Below are 21,888 nucleotides of genomic sequence, written 5' to 3'. Positions count from 1 at the left end.
TGAAGTTCGGGTGCATATGTACTGGGAGATGAAATTTCTGTAATTTATTAGGTTTTTTATAAAGGGAAATTGAAAGAGTAGTCAAGTTTATATGAGAGGTATTGGGATTGAAGTTTTGAGTGGTCACGTTTAAATTATAAGGTTTCAAGGTTTTGTTGTTTGAAAAATTGTGAAGTAATCAAGTTTTGATTAAGGCTTAAGAATTTCAAGGTTTTAACATTCTCCAATTCCCACATTCCCTAATTACCATATTCCCCAACTTCCACAATCCCCAATTCCCACATTCCCCAATTCCAACATTCCCAAATTTCACACTTCTCAATTCCACACTCTCCAACTCCCACGTTTCCCAATTCCCACATTCCCCAATTCCACACTTCCCAATTTCCATAACTCCCCAATTCCCACATTCCCCAATTCCCACATTCCCCAATTCCCACACTCCCAAATTTCCACAATCCCCAATTCCCACATTCCCCAATTCCCACACTCCCAAATTTCCACAATCCCCAATTCCCACATTCCCCAATTCCCACACTCCCAAATTTCCACAATCCCCAATTCCCACATTCCCCAATTCCCACACTCCCCAATTTCCACACTCCCCAATTCCCACATTCCCCAATTCCACATTTCCCAATTCCCACATTCCTCACTTCCCATATTCCCTAATTCCCACATTCCCCACTTCCCACATTCCCCACTTCCCACATTCCCCACTTCCCACATTCCCCACTTCCCACATTCCCCACTTCCCACATTCTCCACTTCCCACATACCCCAAGTCCAAGCTCCTCAACTTCTCCAAACTCCCAAAATTCCCAAATTCTCTACGTCCCCAAAATTCTGTAAATTGTCAAAGTCTAAAAATCCCACTATCTCTCCTTCCAGCGAACTTCGAACATTTCCAAATTAACCACCACATCAAAACTCGTACCCTCAAGATCCACCACAACCCCACATCCAGTTCTCCGCCAGAAAAATCGCAACGAAGCGAATATAAAGCGAATACAAAGAAATAAACCTGGTGAATCCATCAACCCTTCGAACGTTATCGATGCGATCTCAGGGGTAAGGGGTAATTAATGTCGCCAGGCCACCCGCGAACGATGGAAAGTCGCCCAGCTGTAGCTTCGAGCTTGGCCATCTGGCTCGTGGCCAGCTGACGTGGCGATAAAGCACGACTACACCTTCTCCGTTCTCTCGGGCACGTGCAACGACCCCGTGATCTTGAACTTCTCGTAATTCTTTGCTCGACGGGACGGTTCAACGAAACACGCACGTTCGAACCGAGGGAAAAAAAAGCTCGGCGCACGACCAAAGACCGTCTCGTCTCGCCGGCGCGGCGATAAAGAAAGCGGATGAGAGGCGAACGGAAGCGTGGAAATGTTCAGGACGGATACGCGAGATTTTAATTGCTACCAGGAAACGCTCAGGACGAGCACATGCGCTCGGCCGTGCGTGGCAGGATCTGGACGGATCAGCTTCCTTTCCGCTGTTCTTTTACCATACACTCGAAAAATAGCTGTTCTTCTAGGTTGAGCATTCTTCGAAGGATGCGGAGATTTTTTATATACTGGACCAAGATCTTCTTACTCTTCTTTCTCTGTTTGAACTGAATTTCGTACTCTCTGACCAAGAGTCAAGCTCCACAAATTTGGACACTTTGGATGACTTTGGACCTCCTTGTTCTTATGATACACTCTGTGTACACTCTCTTGATATACTCTGTCTTTATTTGTGGATCGTGTCAGACATGTGTATGAACAAAGAAATTGTCCTTTTATGTTAATTAACAATAGTGTCTTAATTAGGTTCATCATAGGATCATCATAAGATTTATTGAGTGGAGGAAAATGGAACTAGCCAATGTGACTGTATATACTTTATGAAAGGTGCATGAGTATTAATCAGTCTAATAGTTTGTACGTTGTCAGAACACTATCAGTTAAACAAGGTTGGTACTGCTTATTTGTTTGAGCAACGACAAGGTTGCACTTCTGATTGCTTATGTCTGTAGCATTTGGATAATTCATTTTGTCCCCCTGCAAGAATATATTCATTCATTAATATTGATCTTGCTGCTTCACTTTGCAGGTTCATTTTCACTATGTATCTGTTGAATTGATCATTAGAGTTTGAAGGACGAAAAATCGCTCGAAATAAAAATGCAGGTCTGAATCTGTTAATTTCCTAGCAGCCTCCCGGCGCGAACACGCTGAAACCGGCGTTCACCGGCTCGATTTCGTCCCGTGCAAAAGAGAATAAAAGCCGGAGGAACGAGTCACGCGACTATGCAGATCAGCAGGATCGATGCGCGAAATGAGCGGCGCTGATTCGGAGGTTGGCTCGCTTTAAGGAGGAGAGAAGACGACGAAACAACGAACAGCAGCGGGTATCTCGGTATGCAGGTCACCCCATTCGTGAGTCCACAAATCACCGGATGCATTGTCTGATCAGATAACGCGCGAGTTTATGTTATCTCGCGGCGGCTACCGCATAACTCTCGCGGCCAGTTATCGCGAGCATCCAGCGGACACACGGGGGACCATAGACGGACATGCCGGCTGGTTCCTGACGTACAACCTGGTGTACAGCTGGTGTCTACGACCTGCGAGAGCCACTTTTGTTTCGCGATACATCGTGAAAAACGCCGTGCACGGGACACGTGCTGCCACGTACGCGTACGCTCGACGATTACCGCGATTAGGACAACCTTACATCTCGCCGGCTCGATGGGGAAAAATCTTGTTTAACTGTGCTGAGGACTCTTTTCTTAACACTGGAACTACCAGAGTGATTCGGAAGTTATTACGAGTAGGACAGTTTATTAACAAGGTAGAACTGCAAATTGCTTAGTACATCAAATTCAACTAATCATCTTAGTACATCAAATTTAATTGCCTATATTAAATTGCTAACCTAAGTCACTTCACTTGCTTACAAACACCTGAGTCAACCTTCCTCCACACTACTTCTAATCAGTTAAAAATTTGAGGTTCAAAGTGATTCGAAAGCAGAGATCAATATCTGGATCAAAAGGGGAAGGACATCTTCAGGTTCGAAGTGGATCTTTAACCCACTTGAAACAATTGATCTGATGACTTAGTAAGGTCTTAGGTCCTTAGTAAGGTCTAAGGTGTTTAATAAGATCCTAGCTCTGATTCAGTAAGACTTAGTGAGTCAATAGTAAGAAGCAAACATGAAAAGCAGAACTAAATGGACTAGTACTACAACATACCCAAACCTCATAAAAAGCCTAACACCCAATAAAAATTTGTACACAAAAAAAATCTACAAGATCATTTCAGAATGTCAGAATGGAAAAGTGTAAATTTACGAAGTACACGTCACAGAAAAATTTAAGAGTCCTGAAGTGTTAAGAGAACTATCCTAGCAAGGGTACCGAGGCCAAGATGCAGTATAACGTAGGTTGAAGGCACGTTGCTGGTGGGAATACAGCGTGGGTACTTACCTTTAGCCGAGAGAGCCGATCGCCTTTCTCAGAATTAGATAAGTCCCTTTATTGGTGATCGGATCACAGCAGCAGCACAACAGCAGCAGCATAGCAGCACAGCAACAGCAGCAGCGGCACCAGCAAGTTCAAGGTTGGCTGGTTAAAAATAACCACCTTGGCGGACTCTCGCTTGCCACAGAACTTCTGTTGCCGTTCCGAGGCTAGTTCGACTCCACCGGAAATCTACTGACCGAATGGTGAACCGACTTTTCGTTCGGTATATACTTGTGACTTTATGTGGGAATTAGGAGGACTTATATACAATAGTCGTATGTACACTTATTGGCAGAAGGGTGCGGACAGAAGGGTGCGGTACAATTCTGACCGCTTTTGGTTTTAGGTCACGTTGTGTTTGTAGATATGATGGGTAAAAAAATGTGAGGGATATGATTAAGTAGGAGGAAAAAATTATTGGAGGTAGATGGTTGCAATAGGGTGCGTTGCATTTCAGAGCAGTGTACTTCTAGGCGCTGCAATTCGGTGCATTGTACTTCTACGCGTTGCAATTCTGTGTAATGCAATTTAGCAAGTTGTCTCATCCACGCGTTGCACTTCTACGCGTTGCATTTTAGCGTATTGTGCTTCCACGCGTTGCAATTCTACGCGCTGCATTTCGGTGCATTGTACTTCGACGCGTTGCAATTCTAGGCGCTGCATTTCGGTGCATTGTACTTCCACGCGTTGCAATTCTACGCTTTGCATTTCCGCGCACTGTACTTCCACGCGTTACACTTTAGTGCATTGTACTTCCACGCGTTGCAATTCTACGCGTTGCATTTCGGTGCATTGTACTTCCACGCGTTGCAATTCTAAGCGCTGCATTTCAGCGCATGTTACTTCCACACGTTGCAATTCTACGCGTTGCATTTCGACGCATTGTACTTCCACGCGTTGCAATTCTACGCGTTGCATTTCGGCGCATTGTACTTCCACACGTTGCAATTCTACGCGTTGCATTTCGACGCATTGTACTTCCACGCGTTGCAATTCTACGCGTTGCATTTCACCGCATGTTACTTCCACGCGTTGCATTTCAGCGCATTGTAATTCCAAACGTTGCAATTCTACGCGTTGCACTCCAGTGCATTTTACTTCCACACGGTGCAATTCTACGCGTTGCATTTCAGTGCATTATACGTCCACGAGTTAAAATTCTACGCGCTGAAATTCAGCATGATGTATTTCTATGTGTTGCATTTCACCACATTGCATTGTCATGCATTACAACTCTACGCGTTGTAATTTAATACGTTACTTATCTATGCCTCGGAATTCAGCATATTATATTTCAAAGCGTTGTAATTTAATACGTTACTTATCTATGCTTTGGAATTCATCGTACTATATTTCAACGCGTTGTAAATTAATACATTACTTATCTATGCCTTTGAAATCAGCATATTACATTTCAACGCGTTGTAATTTGATACACTCCATCAACACATTGCACTATGCGTTGTCTTTCTACACACTGCATTTCAGCGCGTTATCCATCTTCACACATTGCAATTCAACATATCAACTATCTACGCGTTTCACTTTCACGCATCTCACATTTCCCCGCGTTGTAATTTATCGCGTAGTCTATCTACGCGTTGAAATTTATCGCGTTTTCTATCTACGTTTCACTTTCGCGCTCAGCAACCCCATACGTTGCACTTCTACGCGTTTCATCGATAACGATCAGCGCGTTGCATTTCACCGAGATAACGATCTCCGCGTTGCATTTCTACGTAGCCCATACACAGAATTTCTACACGTCTTATCTCCATTACATTTCTACGCGTTATCTATTTTTCCTGTGCGCACTTCTACGCGTTGCATATGCATCGCACATTTGCATATTGCGTGTCTGTATAGTGCGCTTCTGCTCACTGCATTTCTACGCGTTATATCCACGGCTACTTAAATGTATTTCTATGCGTGCTATCTCCATTGCATTTCACTTCCACGTGTTGCATTTACATGCACCGCAATTTTCGCAATTACGTGTCTACACGTTATCTATTTGCACTTCTACGTTGCATGCTTGATGCATTCAACATGTTGCATGCATTGCACCTCTGAGCATTTGTACGCGTTATGGAGCTGACGTAATAATGCACTTTGCGTTGTGTCTTCATTGCTTTGCAGTTATGCATGCTGCATGGACTGCACTTCTATTCGGTGCGTTTCTATGCTTTGTGTGGCTGACGTAATAATGCACTTTGCGCTGTGTCTTCATTGCAGTTCACTTCTACATGTTGCATGGACTCCACTTCTACTCAGTGCATTTCTATGCATTATGTGGCTGACGTTTTAATGCACTTCTATGCGTTGTCTTCATTGCACACAAGGTGTAATGCATCTTCATGCATTGTACTTTTGTGTGTTGCATTTTCATGCATTGCGTTTCTACTCATTATGTTGCTACGTTATAATGCAATTCTACTGTATCCCCATTGCAGTGCACTTCTACATGTGTTATCTCCATGCATTGCACTTCTAATCATTGCATTTGTAGCTGATGTTTTAATGCACTTCTATGCATTGTATCTTCATTGCATTGCACTTCTACATGTTGCATCTGCATGGACTGCACTATGAAGGAGTGCAATTCTACGTGTTATGCAGGTACAAGATTATGCACTTCTATGCATTGTATCTCCATTGCAATTTAACATGTTGCATTCACTGCATCACTATGTGCATGCATTGCACTTCCATGCATTATCTATCTACACATTGCACTTCTACCCATTGCATTCCTATGTATTATGCAGTTAACGTTATGCACTTCCATGCGTTGCATCTCCATGTGTTGCACTTCTATGCATTTTTTACCTACACATTGCACTTCTACCCACTGCATTTCTACGCGTTATGCAGTTAACGTTATATGCACTCCTATACACTGCATCTCCATTGCATTGAACTACCATGCGTTGCATCTCCACATATTGCACTCCTATGCACTGCATCTCCATTGCATTGCACTTCCATGCGTTGCATCTCCACATATTGCACTCCTATGCACTGCATCTCTATTGCATTGCACTTCCATGCGTTGCATCTCCACATATTGCACTCCTATGCACTGCATCTCCATTGCATTGCACTTCCATGCGTTGCATCTCCACATATTTCATTCCTATGCACTGCATCTCCATTGCATTGCACTTCCATGCGTTGCATCTCCATATATTGCACTCCTATGCACTGCATCTCCATTGCATTGCACTTCCATGCGTTGCATCTCCACATATTGCACTCCTATGCACTGCATCTCTATTGCATTGCACTTCCATGCGTTGCATCTCCACATATTGCACTCCTATGCACTGCATCTCCATTGCATTGCACTTCCATGCGTTGCATCTCCACATATTGCACTCCTATGCACTGCATCTCCATTGCATTTCACTTCCATGCGTTGCATCTCCACATATTGCACTCCTATGCACTGCATCTCCATTGCATTGCACTTCCACGCGTTGCATCTCCATATATTGCACTCCTATGCATTGTCTACCTGCACATTGCACTTCTATGCATTATCTATCTACACATTGCACTTCTACACGTTGCATCTCCACATACCGCTCCCCCCTGCGTTGCACTTCCATACATTATCCATCTAGACATTGCATTTCTATGCATCCCACACGCTCCGTCTCATCTTCCCTGCGTTGTACCTCCACGTTATCTATCTACACACTTCTACCCGTTTCATCTCCACACATTGTCCTCCTACGCTGCATCTCCACGCATCGCGTGATCTATCCATACCTTGCACTTCTACTGCATTTCCATGCATTGTACTTCTACCCGCATTGCACTTCTATGCATCTCGCGTTTCACTTCTACATAGTACTAAGCGTTTCACTTCTACGTACCGATCATTATGCGAAACTTATCGAAATTTCAAAAGATGATCGATCTGGCAATGATCATTGCTCACAGTATACATCTAAATCTGGGAAGCCAGAAGTTTGGTTGTGTAACGTGGAAAATTGAGTGATTGATGCCGTTGATGAGTCTGCGTAACGGTATGCAACATGCGAGAGAAATTGCTTTTCATTGCCGCGAGAAAAAGAAGTTTTTCCTCGAAATAAACTGGAATGCAGTCCCGAAGCGTTATGACATAACTGTGCACATAATTACCGATATCACAATATGGCGCTGGATATCCGCGGACGTTTGAATAATGTAACGATACAGTTTTACGGAATACGATACAGATTAAGGAAGTATAATATTGCTGTTCTGACTTGGTTACTCACTTAGTATGTTAAATAACCGCTTATCCGGGCATTAATACCGCGAGATAGTTCGATGCTTCTATAAAGTATCGTCGAGTTACGTTCTAGAGTAAACGAGTACATAACCTATGCTTTCATTTTGTATCACACCTTCTCGCGTAACCTATCATTACCGTATACTGAAAATTGAATTCCAATTAATTTAACGCGGTGAATAAATTAATTTACCCGTTTAGATGTTTATTACGGATTTTTAGTCGGGTCTGACCTGTAATACAAAACTGCAATCAGGGATTTTTTAGACGAGAGGATAATTATGAGCTTTATGGAGTATGTACAAATGCGGTAGAGAGGAGAGGAAGTCGTTTTTATAATTTAGGTTATGTTACACAGGATGTACAGTGTGAACGTCCACCATTGTGTAACATTTTATACAATCTTGTTAAAAAGCGGTTGAAATAAAGTCATTCAATTGTTTGAACAATTTTTATGATTCTAATTTGTCAAACCTTCTAATAGAAATTAAAGGACGAATTAATTTTTTTGAATAACATCGATGTACATCATAAGAATATCCACCATTTTGTAGCAGTTTAAATAATCTTGCGAAAAGGTATTTGAAAGTTATTCAACTTTCTCATTAATTTTTATGGTTCAAATTTGTCAAACCTTCCAACAGAAATTAAAGGACGAGTTAATTTTTTTGAATAACATTGATGTACATCATAAGAACATCCACCATTTTGTAACATTTTAAATAATCTTGTGAAAAGGTATTCGAAATAAAGTTATTCAACTTTCTGATTAATTTTTATGATTCAAATTTGCCAAATCTTTCAATAGAAAATGAAGAATAAGTTAATTTGTTCAAATGCTAAAAATGTATATATTGAGAGTGTCCGCCATTTTGTAGCACTCTAAATAATCTCGTAAAAAAGTACTTAAAATAAAATTTACTTAACTTGACAAATTACTGTGATTAAAATTTGTCAAATCTTCCAACAATAAATAAAGAACAAATTCGTTTTAATAACCTTAATCGTTTGGATGTACAATCTGAGTGTCCGCCATCTTGTTAGCACTCTATACAAAATGGAAGACAATATTCCCGAAATCGTGAACATTTGTCTATAATAAAGAAGTGTATAAGTGAAGAAGAAATGATAGGAAAATATAAAGAAAACACGTATATTTAACAGCGATTCCGTCAACGTCGCGTTTTATTGAATAATCAAAATGGTAACACTATAATAGTGACATTCCTCATAAGTGTAATAAATGATTAGCCTAAAAATTCTACCGCTGCATCATAGTCTTTCATTTCATTATTATTATTTTCATCATATTCGTCGTTAATCGTCGTCGCATCGCTTCAACTCTCTCTCTCTCTCTCTCTCTCTCTTTCTCTCCCTCTCTCTCTGCTCTTCTCTCTTCCTGAGACGAAACACAAACGAACCTTCCGTTCATTACATATTTTATTACTATACGCATAATATTGATATTGCGGGAATCTTGAGAATAAAATCGGTGACGAATGACATGTGTATGTGTGTGTGTGTATTTTTGTGTACTTTTTTATAATTGCGTGTTTTCGTACTCGTTCCTAGATACATTCACGGTATAAATTTTAAACAATTATTATTTAAACGTTTCTTTCGTTAAGATACGCATTAAATCGCACTTGATAAATCGCCATAAACATCGACGCCCTTAAACAATCTATACGTCGTTTATCCTACATCTTTTTGTTCTTTCACGCTTTTGCCAGCCAGTAATCGTTTGTGACTGTTTATAGGGTGTCTCGCAATTAGTGTAGGTCCCTGAGGGTAGCAGACGTGATTCTGAATAAGATTTTCCTTTACGAAAATGGGGTTCGAAGCTTCGTTTTGGAATTATTGAGGAAAAACACGGAATAATCGGAGCGCAAGGATTACCACGCGCTGGATTATTACGCGTTGGATTACTACGCGTTGGTTAACTACGCGTTAGATAACCACGCGCTGAATTACTACGCGTTGGATATCCACGCGCTGAATTACTACGCGTAGAATTACCACGCGTTGCATTACTACGCGCTGAATATCCACGCGCTGAATTACTACGTGTTGGATATCCACACGCTGGATTACTACGCGGTGGATTACTACGCGTTAGATTACCACGCGTTAGATTCCTACGCGTAGAATTACCACGCGTTGCATTACTACGCGTTGGACTACTGCGCGTTGAATATCCACGTGCTGGATATCCACACGCTGGATTACTACGCGTTGGATATCCACACGCTGGATTACTACGCGGTGGATTACTACGCGTTGGATTACCATGCGTTAGATTCCTACGCGTACAATTACCACGCGTGGCATTACTACGCGTTGGATTACTCCTCATTGAATATTCACGCGCTGGATTACTACGCGTTGGATATCCACACGTTGGATTACTACGCGTTGAATTACTACGCGTTAGATTCCTACGCGTAGAATTACCACGCGTTGCATTACTACGCGTTGGATTACTACGTGTTGAATATCCACGCGTTGGATAACTACGCGTTATCCGAAACTGACGTTCTCGCATCTGCGCATGCGTAATCCTCGTGCTCTGATTGGTCCGCGTTTTTCCTTAACAATTCAAAAACTAAGCTTCGAACTTCATTTTCGCAAAGGGAAATCGTATTCAGAATCACGTCAGTTACCCCTCATTTCAAAGACCTACACTAGTTCTGAGGCACCCTGTATAAATCCTGTTAATTATAACAAAAGTTAATGTTTATGTTCAAACCTTCAAAATTATTCACAGATTTTGACCCATCGAGTTTATCGAATATCCTGCGACAATTTGTTGAATTTCATCTAATTTTTTGATGTCAAGTTTAATACTTTTTTTGTCAAGTTTAACTGTTGCAATTTATTCAAATTATATTGACTGATATTTTTAAAATTTATTCACACTGATTGCTACCCTTGAGATTTATTTAAATAACTAGTTATATATAAATTGATAAATGGATGAAATTCGAACTATATTGATTAATGACGAAACGATAATGATTAAAGTTCGAAGAAATGTTTGCAGTTTCAATACACGACCGATCAAAATCAAAGTCATCGAATTAAATGAAACGCCACGATAGGAGAGAACGTCGTCACCTTGCCACGTTATTGCACCATGGGGAACTGTTAACGAACAAATCAACGGGAAACAGGGATTCGAGCAAGGATGTTCATAAATCTGTTCGATTTATTGCCTCGTGGCGCCGGCAACGATCGTTCTCATCGAACACGATTGATTCTGGCTGGCTGCATTCTCTCTTTTTCTCTCTCTGCCGCACTCGCTATTTATCTGCCAGAAGAAAACAAAATATTCGAAGATCCGCGTAAAAACTGGTAATTTAAGTTGGTCGGGTTCTATGGACGATCTTTAACCCTTTCCTTACGAAACATTTTGCAATATTATTGCAACGTGATTTTTGCAAATTATTTATTTAAGAAATTCAATTATTTTGGGAACAAAGAAACTTTATGGGGTCATTGATAAATTGATAACATGCATAATTAAATAATTAAAAGTTCTTTTTTAAGGAAATATAATTTACAAAATTAATTACAGTAAGTAGAATTAATGGTGTAACTTAGACAATTATTATTACACATGTATCATATGTGGGATTTTAATACCAGTATGTAATTTTAATAAAAATAAAAAGATGATTACAATTCGTTTTTTATAAGAAAGAAGTTCTACAAAATCAAATACAGTGATAACTAACTTACAAAATTGTAACTTATGCAAGGAATTATTACATATGTGTCATATGTGATATCTTTAATTTTCAAAGCATGTGATTAATGTTCTTTTTTTATGACATAACAGATATGAATTACAAAATCAATTAAATACAGTGATGAGCAAAGTTGAACATCAATAGTGTAACATATGTAGACAATGTATCATATGTGATATTTTCAATCTTCTATACGAAATCAATTATATTGATACATAATTTTGAGCAAACATAAAAAAGCATTTGATTAATATTCTTTTTTTATGACATAAGGGATATGAATTACAAAATCAATTAAATACAGTGATGAGTAGAGTTGAACATCAATAGTGTAACATATGTAGACAATTATTATTACATGTGTATCATATGTGACTTTTTAAATTTCCTATACATAATCAATAATGTAGATACATAGCTTTAGTCAACATAAAAAGCACATTAACATACTTTTTTATAGCATGAAAAATATTATTATCAAAATTAGCGAAGTACAGTGTTAATAAACTTGCCTAGAAAATTACTCATATGTTACATATGACATAATCTTGAATTTACTGTACTATACTAAAATTACAAACCTGACAAATTGATAACATAATCATTTGAAAACCTTGCAGATATCTAAAAATTGAACATGAATGCATCACTGAATCCTGCATTAATGCATAATCTTGAAAAATTAAAAGTTAACATCTAATGTAGTTTACTCTGTAACTATAAAGTGCCGACAGTAATGAAAGGGTTAAAAACGATCATTAAATTGTAACAAGGTTGTCTTCGAAAATCTTCTTCGAGTATCTTCAATATCTTCTTCTGCTAAGAAAAATCGCAGAGTTAATATGTTCCACGATTCGTGGGTCACCGGTGGCCCACCGTTTAAAAAGTAACAATTTTTCGTTAAGAGAATATTCGTCGACTCGATCTACGATTTCTAATAAAATAATGAGATGTTTCTGAGACAGCTCGTTTTAAAAATCTTCTAATTCTACGCGACACAGAACGTATTAAGAACAGCCTCAAGGATAAATCTATCATCGAGCTAATCGTCTATCTATACGCATACATGCTAAACAATTAAAAATGTAACATTAATAGAAACGATGATATACAACTAATTACGACAATTAAAAAAGAGAAAAAAAAAATATAATAAGAACGAAGAATAATTACATTCTGCAGTGTATGTCTGTTGATCGTTTTCAGTTTTATTCGTTCTCTCTCATCCGCAGGATTTACTAATTATCGTTAAGTAACTATTATATTTCATTGAAAAATAAGGACACGTTCACGTCTTTCCCTTCTTTATTACTTTCGCGCCTCCTTCGCCTCTCACTCCTGATGCATGCAAATTCTCGTTTGGTTGATTTCTTTTTTAACACGTTGACCCTTCAGGTCCTCAAACTTCATAATTTTAGAAAATTTCCAAAAATTATACCTTTACACACACTTTTAGAAAATATGTTATTTCAGAAAATTTCGAAAACTTCACAAAATTTTGCATAAATAATTATAATTACAGTGTGTCTCACACACGTCTTTTTAATTCAATGAATTAATATGATATAACAGAAACCAATAAAAATATACGAAATTACTAAAAAATACAAAACAGTGAAAAACTAAATTTCAACTGCAATCGATTAAATTTGATAGCCAGTAGTCAACGTGTTACCCTCTGTACCCCACAATAGTCACGATTTTAATCCTATACCGCGTTATTTTCAATCGAACGCGACAATTAGGTGCATTTAATTATGAGGTTGAAGAGCTCTAAGCATGGGTGCGATATTAATATTCTTTGCGTTCCATTCGATTCGTAGGATTAATTAAAACGTGTCAAGTGTTAGTGGTTAAGAGAGATTGTGGGTCACAGGGGTGGAATAAAACAGGAGGGAAATAGCTGTCGCGAAAAATCGTCACCGAGAATTTCGAAGGCTCTTGTCTCAATTCGAGCATCATTATGGAAAGCTTTTCTTTCTTCGTTCAACGAGAGTTAACTGATATTGAAATAATCGTCCATTTTTCTGCGCTGACTTGACGGAAATTTTAACAAAAAAAAAATGTTAACAATGTTAAAATATTAGCAAAGTTTAAACGTCAATTAGGTTAGGTAGTTGTTTAAAAGTAAATTAGATTAGGTAAATTGTGAACAGCTAAATCCATGAAACAATTTCGACAAGATTATTTTAAAATAATGTGAAATTATTCACTAACAGATTTGATCAATTTTGACAAGAAATATTTAAGATCGTTTGCAATTAACTAACAGAACAATTTCAGGAAAATGTTTTACTGACAAAGTTATTATTAATGAAGTAACAGTGTGTTAGGAAGGAAAGAAGTTCCGTCGAGTTCCGGCGCGCGAAATGGCGTCGACCAACAAAATGGCGTCTAGTGAACGAAAGGAACAGTCTCAAACTCGTGTCGACTGCAAGTCGATTAAAAATCTTGCAGCTTCGAAGACGCTCGCAGTCGCTGGAAAAAGACAAGGATCCAAGGATCCTCTACGATATGGCTCGATTTTTACAAGTTTAACTGAAAAATGCAAAAGTACAGTGATCTACTCTATTTCTTAAAATGATCGCAATTTGTGCTGTAAAAACGTATCCTCGTCGCGCGTAAATTCTTATAAAAAATCAAGTAAAAATCCTTGCAACACCTTGCGATACTTTTATTCGAATAAATGCAGAATTTTCTGTTTGAAAATTTTGATTCACAGGTTGAAAATTACGAAATTATGAGCAACGAATAACTATGAGTAATATTAAATAGCAGTGTTATAGATAATATTAGATAACAGTGTTATAATATTAAATAACAATGTTATAATATTAAATAACAATGTTATATCAAATAACAAGGTTACATAAAAAAATTGAAGACCGAAAATTAGAATTGAACTCGCAAGGTGTCACAGTTCCTCTAAAAAAAAAGAGCAAAACACAAAATAAATACATCGAAAGATAAAGATCGCCTAAAAAAGGATACAAGGAGAAAAAAAATGAAAAGTTTTCGAAAAGCAACAGCTAGCCGCGGTGATCGTCGGAAAAACGGAGGCTGATGGGAAAAGAAGAAAGGAAGAGAAACAATGAATTCCAAAAGGAACGATTCGGTAAAGGGGGGTCTCTCGCTAAGGACGGCATGTGAAAAGCAAAAGGGAAAAAAAAGAGAAGCAGAATGAAAGGCAAAGAACACAAGGCGGATTCCGAACGCATCCTCCAACGACCGCATACGGCGTATACAATATTCAAAAGTGCGTACAAATATATACATGTAGATATATATCTATATATACGTGTGTATAGATTGTTACAAACATGATAAAAGGAAGGTACACAAAATGAAGCCGGCCGCGTGTGTGGGCGGTCGTCATCGATAAAAATCAACCAAAAAATATTCACGTGTGTAAAAATACCGACGCTTCTATTTATCTATCTATCTATTTATCTACCTATCATTTCCATTCCCTCTTTCTCTCTCTCTCTCTCTCTCTCGTCGATCCGATCACCTTCGAAAAACCAACTTTCCGAGCATCCTTCCGCCTCGACGAAATCCATCATCGTCCCTTACCGAGGTAACTTCCGTTCGCCAGCTTCGGATGGTAAAAGCAAGAATTCCATAGAGCTTCGTGACTCGTACACGCTCGAACCGTCTTTTCATTCCTCTCCGCTCGACGAGACTGGCGCTCACCGAACTCGCCTCGCTGGTTTCGCCCGAGCGACCATTCGTCGTTGGAAAAAACAACGCGACGAAGCGATTAATCTGCTCGTTTCCGGTATCCTCGCCGTGCCGAGAAGGGAACGCGTGACCACGAAAAAAGAGGCACGACAATCAGGACGAACTTACGTGAACGCGATGTTGCACGACAGGTTGATCGGCCACGTTCCTCGTTCGGGGAGAATCGCGATGATCCGCGAGGACGAGATCGATCCTATGTTCTTCCTTCCGCGTTCTCTCCGTTTCTTTTTTCTCCTCTTGCTGCTGCTGCTGTTACTGGTCAATGTTTACTCGGCGGGGGGTTTACGGGAGATTTTTCGTTAGCGGGTGTGTCGGTTGGTCGATACGTCTCAGCCGAGACCGGCCCATTGCATGAAGTCCGGAACCTCCCTGACAGGAACATCCCTGGCCAATGCCTTCACCCTCAGGTTCCTGTCCTCTGTCAATAGGACCACTTCTCTTCGGAGACGTCGCGGCTGACCTTCTTCTGCGACAAAAGTATCGATTTCGTTAGATTTGCAAGCTCTTTTTAACGTTGCTGAAAGAAGCCTTCGAACTGAGAATTTTTTTTCAGACCCTGGTAATTGAGACTCATTAATTCTAACAAAATTTCATGACATAAAAGTTGCTCAAAATGGTACATGTAGCATATCAATTTAAAGCTTGAAACTTAATAAAAAAGACCAGATAGGTGCCCCATTCAGATTTTAAAAAAAAAGTGTCTGGTACGGAGATATAATAAAGAATGACTAATTTTGATATATATATATAATTCAACAAAATTTTCATGACATAAAAGTATCTCAAAATGGTACATGTAGCACGTCAATTTAAAGCTTGAAGCTTAATAAAAAAGACCAGATAGGTGCCCCATTGAGATTTTAAAAGGAAAGTGTCTGGCACTGAGATATAACAAAGAATGACTAATTTTGATATACATATAATTCAACAAAATTTTCATGACATAAAAGTTGCTCAAAATAACACATGTAGCACATTAATTTAAAGCTTGAAACTTAATAAAAAAGACTAGATAAGTGCCCCATCGAGATTTTGAACACAGAGTGACTGATTCCAAATTATGACAAAGAATGACTAATTTAGATGTATATGTAAAGTTTAAAGTTTAACAAAAAGAAATAGATAAACCCTTCATGAATATTTTAAAATGAAAGTGACAACAAGTTACATCAGAGTGACTAAGTAATTTTGAAATATAGATCAACCTAAAATAAAAAAGAGTTCTTGAAATTTCAAAGTTGATCAAACGAAAGAGAAATTCGTCCATTACGTAAACAGGTAAAGTTAAAATTAGAAAATTAAATATCTATACGGCCGATAATTATTCTCACAGCATACGTTGCCACATAATCCATTTTCACGGTATCAGTGAACGTGTTAATAATCCGTATTATCGCGTGGCATAGACGGCCACCGTTAGCAGTCGGTACAATTAACACTCGGATCCTCCAGGAAGAGTTCAAGCGTGGAAAAGCAAATCGCTTCTTTCAGCAACCAGTCTCGGTGTAAAGAGTGGGGAAAAAAGAGGAGCGAACTAACAAAACTATCTCCTGTAAGGGACGTACATAATTTAACCGGCAATACGGTTTCAATTAGCCGGCCGGCTTCTAATGAAACCGATTTCACTAGGTGTCGGTCCCACGAACGGGAGGAGCGGGCAAATAATTAGTAGCCTGCTCGCTAATAAATTCCCGGCTGATAAGGAACGGTAAAAGTTACACGCGCTCGATCACGACAAGACTCGCGAGCGTGCACTGGCCACGCCGATAACGGTTAATCTCCGAGCGAAACGAGCGCCACGATCAACTCTCCGTGTATTAATCGCTATCAGCCCCGTGGAAAACGTTGAAACGTGTTCAGGATACATCTCCACACGGAGAAATACGAGGTTCGTATACGTACCTGCATTCGCTTGATCTTTGTTGGCCGCCTTGCAAAGGCTCAAGCACGTAGCCAGTATTCTGTCATCGTTTCTTGTCAGCCCGTCCTGCAACAGAATTACAGATGCTCGCCTTATTACTTCTACCCAAATGACACGCTTATCGTGGGAATTTCAATGAAATCCGTCGCTTCTTCCACCACGGTTTAATAGCGTTCCACTCGATTTGCGTTCACCTTACGCCATTTTTAATCGCAACGGTATCACTCGATTGCTGAATGGATCTACCGTTATCGCGGACACGTATAAGTACTTACACGAGTATCTGTAATGGACGAGTGTCTAATATGGTCTCGCTGGGAAAAATGAAAATTCTGCCATATTCTATACTTGGAAACAGAAATCAACTTGGAATTCTTGCTTTGGATATTAGACATGATGTACAAAATGAATGGGAAAAAGAAATTATTTTTTATCTTCACACATGTTGTACAACTTTAAGAAAAGGTACCTTAATAATTTCTATAATTTGTAACAAAAAATCATTGTGCTAAGTCTACTGTTAAGATATGTGGAGAACAACATATGCAAAAAAACAATACATATATCATATGAGGAAAAAATAGATATTTCATATGTGGAAAACAATGCATGTTCCATATGTGAAAAACAGTGCATGTCCTATATGTAGGAATCAATACATGTACCATATGTGAAAAGCAACACATGTCCCATGTGTGGATAACAACATATATGCTCATATGTGCAAACCAACATAAATATGTCTCACATGTGGAAAATAACACATATGTCATATGTGGGGAACAACACATATCTCATATGTGAGAAACAACACATATCCCATATGTGAAAAAACAACACATATGTCATATGTGGAAAACAACACATATCCCATATGTGAAAAACAGTGAATATCCTATATGTGGAAAACCGAATATCCCATATGTGAAAAACAGTGAATATCCTATATGTGGAAAACCGAATATACCATATGTGAAAAACAGTGAATGTCCTATATCTGGAAAACCGAATATCCCATATGTGGAAAACTAGGAATATCCTATATGTGGAAAACCGAATATCCCATATGTGAAAAACAGTGAATATCCTATATGTGGAAAACCGAATATCCTATATGTGAAAAACAGTGAATATCCTATATGTGGAAAACCGAATATCCCATATGTGAAAAACAGTGAATATCCCATATGTGAAAAATAATGAATATCCCATATGCGAAAAATAGTAAATGTCCTATATCTGGAAAACCGAATATCCCATATGTGGAAAACTAGGAATATCACACACACGGAAAAAGTAAAATTTGAATAAGCGAATGAATGGTGGAATTCGGATAAGAGTCGGTTAGAAGAATAAATGGACAGCATATGGATCGAGCAGTGTTCATTGAAGCGCGAACGTTATGATAAGAGGGGTCGAGCAAACGTAAGAGAACCCCCCACGTGGTGCACAGATAAATTCTTCTCGCGGTGTGGTAACTTCTGGTGCGGCACGCATCTCGCTCTGACGCTTATCTCTCCGGTAACACGCATGGTACACGGATAGGATAGGATCGTAACAGGAACCTCGATCTGTCAAATAATAGATAACGAGCGCTGCGAGCTTGTTTCATTTTACTCCGTACACCTTGGCAGCCTCTTCCTCGTCGCTTTTTCATCTCGTACCTTCTGCGTTTGATTCGTTCACCTGGTGTAATTTACTTTTGCTGGTGTGCTTCGGTTGTGCACGTTCTTGCGTTCTTTGTTTTTGCGCTGCGGTTTTAATGAAGTTCCACGGAAATTCATTTCTGCATGTGGATCACATGCACTGGTGAGGTTTGTTAAGAGAGATTTTGTAGTTTTGTTATTTTATAGGGTTTTGGGATTTTCGGAGGTTGTATTTTAGAAACATGAAATTTTTCACGTTACCAAATTCTCATATTCTCCAATTCCCACATTTCCCAATTCCCACATTCCCCAATTCCAATATTTCCCAATTCCCACATTCCCCAATTCCCACATACTCCAATTCCCACATATCCCAAATCCCACGTATCCCAAATCCCACATATCCCGAATCCCACATATCTCAAATCCCACATATCCCGAATCCCACATATCCCGAATCCCACATATCCCGAATCCCACATATCTCAAATCCCACATATTCCGAATCCCACATATCTCAAATCCCACATATCCCGAATCCCACATATCCCGAATCCCACATATCTCAAATCCCACATATTCCAATTCCTACATCCCCAAATTCCCATATTTCCCAATTCCCACATTCCCCAATTGCCACATATCCCAATTCCCACATATCCCAATTCCCACATACTCCAATTCCCACATATCCCAATTCCCACATACTCCAATTCCCACATATCCCAATTCCCACATACTCCAATTCCCACATATCCCAAATCTCACATATCCCGAATCCCACATATCCCGAATCCCACATATCCCGAATCCCACATATCCCGAATCCCACATATCCCGAATCCCACATATCCCAATTTCTACATCCCCAAATTCTCACATTCCCCAATTCCCACATTCCCCAATTCCCACATTACCCAACTCCCACATTCCCCAATTCCCACATTCCCCAATTCCCACATTGCCCAATTTCTCAAATTTCTACAACCAAAATATGATATTCCAAATTCTAATTTACCTTATCAACATCCTCTTCGACAGTGAACGTGCTAGAAGTAAGAACAGTTCCTCTGGTGGTTAAGCATCTGATCGCTGGGTTTCTGCTTCTAGCGAAGGCTAGTGCCGCTTTTGCACTCTCTGCTACCCTTGCCACGTGCTCTGGGTCCAAAGTCGCCCTGGAAACTGGGGGACAATCTCTGGCATCGGCTCCCCTTGCTAGACCCTCCAGCTCGTTCAGAACTGCAACAAAAATATCAACATTCTATCAGTTCTTCACTCGAAGTAGTATTCCTTACTAATAACATTTATTTATAGCCTTGATTTTCAACCCTTTATTCTTGGTTATTCTCTCTGAGGACAAATTATAAATTACAAAATAAATCTCAGTGTGCAAAGGGTTAAAACTAGACTTGTATGTCAACGTGTCATATGAAATTGTAAGACATATGTGTACATATAATTTAACAAATTTTGTCATCTATAATAAGAAACTTGTTAATTGCTATTGAATGTTATTTAATTTCTTATTCAACTTTCACCCTTATAAAATGGAAGGGTTTTAAGAAACCGTGTTATTTATTAAACTACATATTCCTTTGGACATATGATCTCTTCTATACCCTACCGTTTCTGCAAAATGAAATAAACTGCAAGTCAAGTAGATTCTTTTTATAATAATCTATATTCATAATCCATGGCACTAATAACAAACTAATAAATAATTCTTACCACCCTACAAAAAATACCCTCATTCACAACATCTCCTCAGACCACGTTCAAAAGTATCAAATTTAAATTTCATTCGATTCTGAATAAAAACAAAATATTAATATTAATATAATCATGCACTTGCGTATGCCACCCTGCATCAGTATAATACTGTTTTGTCAGAATGAAAATATCCCTTGATTAAACTCCGCGAGAACCAAGGTTGTTTCGCTTATTCGATGGAATAATACATGGAGTGATATCGTTGGAAGCTCGGGGTGATTTACCACTTGATTTAAGGCAATAGGGCGGAGTAATTCCCACGGGAGGGGGTGAAAGTTTTTTCATCGGTGGCGTTGCTCAGGGAAAATGAGCGAGCCGACGCGGAATTTCAACGAAGAGCCCTTTAATAGTGTTTACTCGGACTTTGTCAACCCCGCTGCGTAAATCTACCACTAACGAACTTTTCTCCCGCGGAATAAACAGCGAGAACAGAGTGCTACGAGTTCGTGATACTGCGCTGAAAGATTGATGATTTATACCGTGAGAAAGTTTGCGACTCTGCGTGGAAATATTGTCCTCGGGGTGAAATAATATCTGCTTAATAAGGCTTTTCGTTTGCGATTTCGGGGTAATTTTCGTGAAGAGTTTTCTGCTGTTTCCAGGTTCAAATTTGCAAGCATTTAAATGTTCTTGTGAGCAAAATTTTAGAATGCATTTTTGGATGTTTTTGTTCTGGAGTTTTAAATTTTTTGATATTTGCATTTTAGGATTTTTTAATTTTTGGATGATTGAAATTTTAGAATTTTCGAATTTTTAGATGTTCAAGTTAAATAGTGTCACACATTCTTATTTCTACATTCGCCAATTCCAACATTCCCCAATTCCAACATTCTCAGTTCCTACATTCCCCAATTCCAACATTCCCAATTCCAACATTCCCAATTCCAACATTCCCAATTCCAACATTCCCAATTCCTACGTTCTCCTATTCCCACATTCCCCAATTCCAACATTCCCCAATTTCCAAGCTCTCAAATTTCTCACACCCCCGATTCTCTAATCCTCAAATTCTCAAGCTCTCAAATCCTCAAATTTCCAAATTCTCACATTCCCCAATTCCTACATTCCCTAATTCCCACATTCCCCAACTTCCACATTTCCCAATTCCAACATTCAGCAATTCTAACATTCCCCAATTCCAACATTCTCCAATTCCAACATTCCCCAATTGCAACATTTCCTATTCCCAAATTCCCCAATTCCAACATTCCCAATTTCCACAATTCTCAATTCCCACATTCCCCAATTCCAACATTCCTCAATTC

At 39.1% G+C, this 21,888-nt stretch overlaps 1 protein-coding gene across 2 annotated transcripts in view; it reads right to left on the bottom strand.

Annotated features, from left to right (window-relative positions):
- Positions 1-8,949: 8,949 nt before the first annotated feature.
- Positions 8,950-21,888, bottom strand: part of LOC100882999 (telomerase-binding protein EST1A) — a 184,160-nt gene continuing 171,221 nt past the window's right edge. For both annotated transcript variants that reach the window (XM_003703923.3, XM_076530467.1), the window contains 3 exons: positions 19,872-20,092; positions 17,189-17,273; positions 8,950-15,752 (listed from right to left, as the gene is read on the bottom strand). In XM_003703923.3, the coding sequence (XP_003703971.2) occupies positions 15,616-15,752; positions 17,189-17,273; positions 19,872-20,092 (443 nt within the window). In that variant the 3' untranslated portion in view covers positions 8,950-15,615. The remainder of the gene's footprint in view (positions 15,753-17,188; positions 17,274-19,871; positions 20,093-21,888) is intronic.

Source organism: Megachile rotundata, chromosome 4, assembly GCF_050947335.1.
Source record: "Megachile rotundata isolate GNS110a chromosome 4, iyMegRotu1, whole genome shotgun sequence".
Lineage (NCBI taxonomy): Eukaryota > Metazoa > Arthropoda > Insecta > Hymenoptera > Megachilidae > Megachile > Megachile rotundata.
Note: the sequence above shows the minus strand (reverse complement) of the source record. Positions and strands in the feature narration are given on the sequence as shown.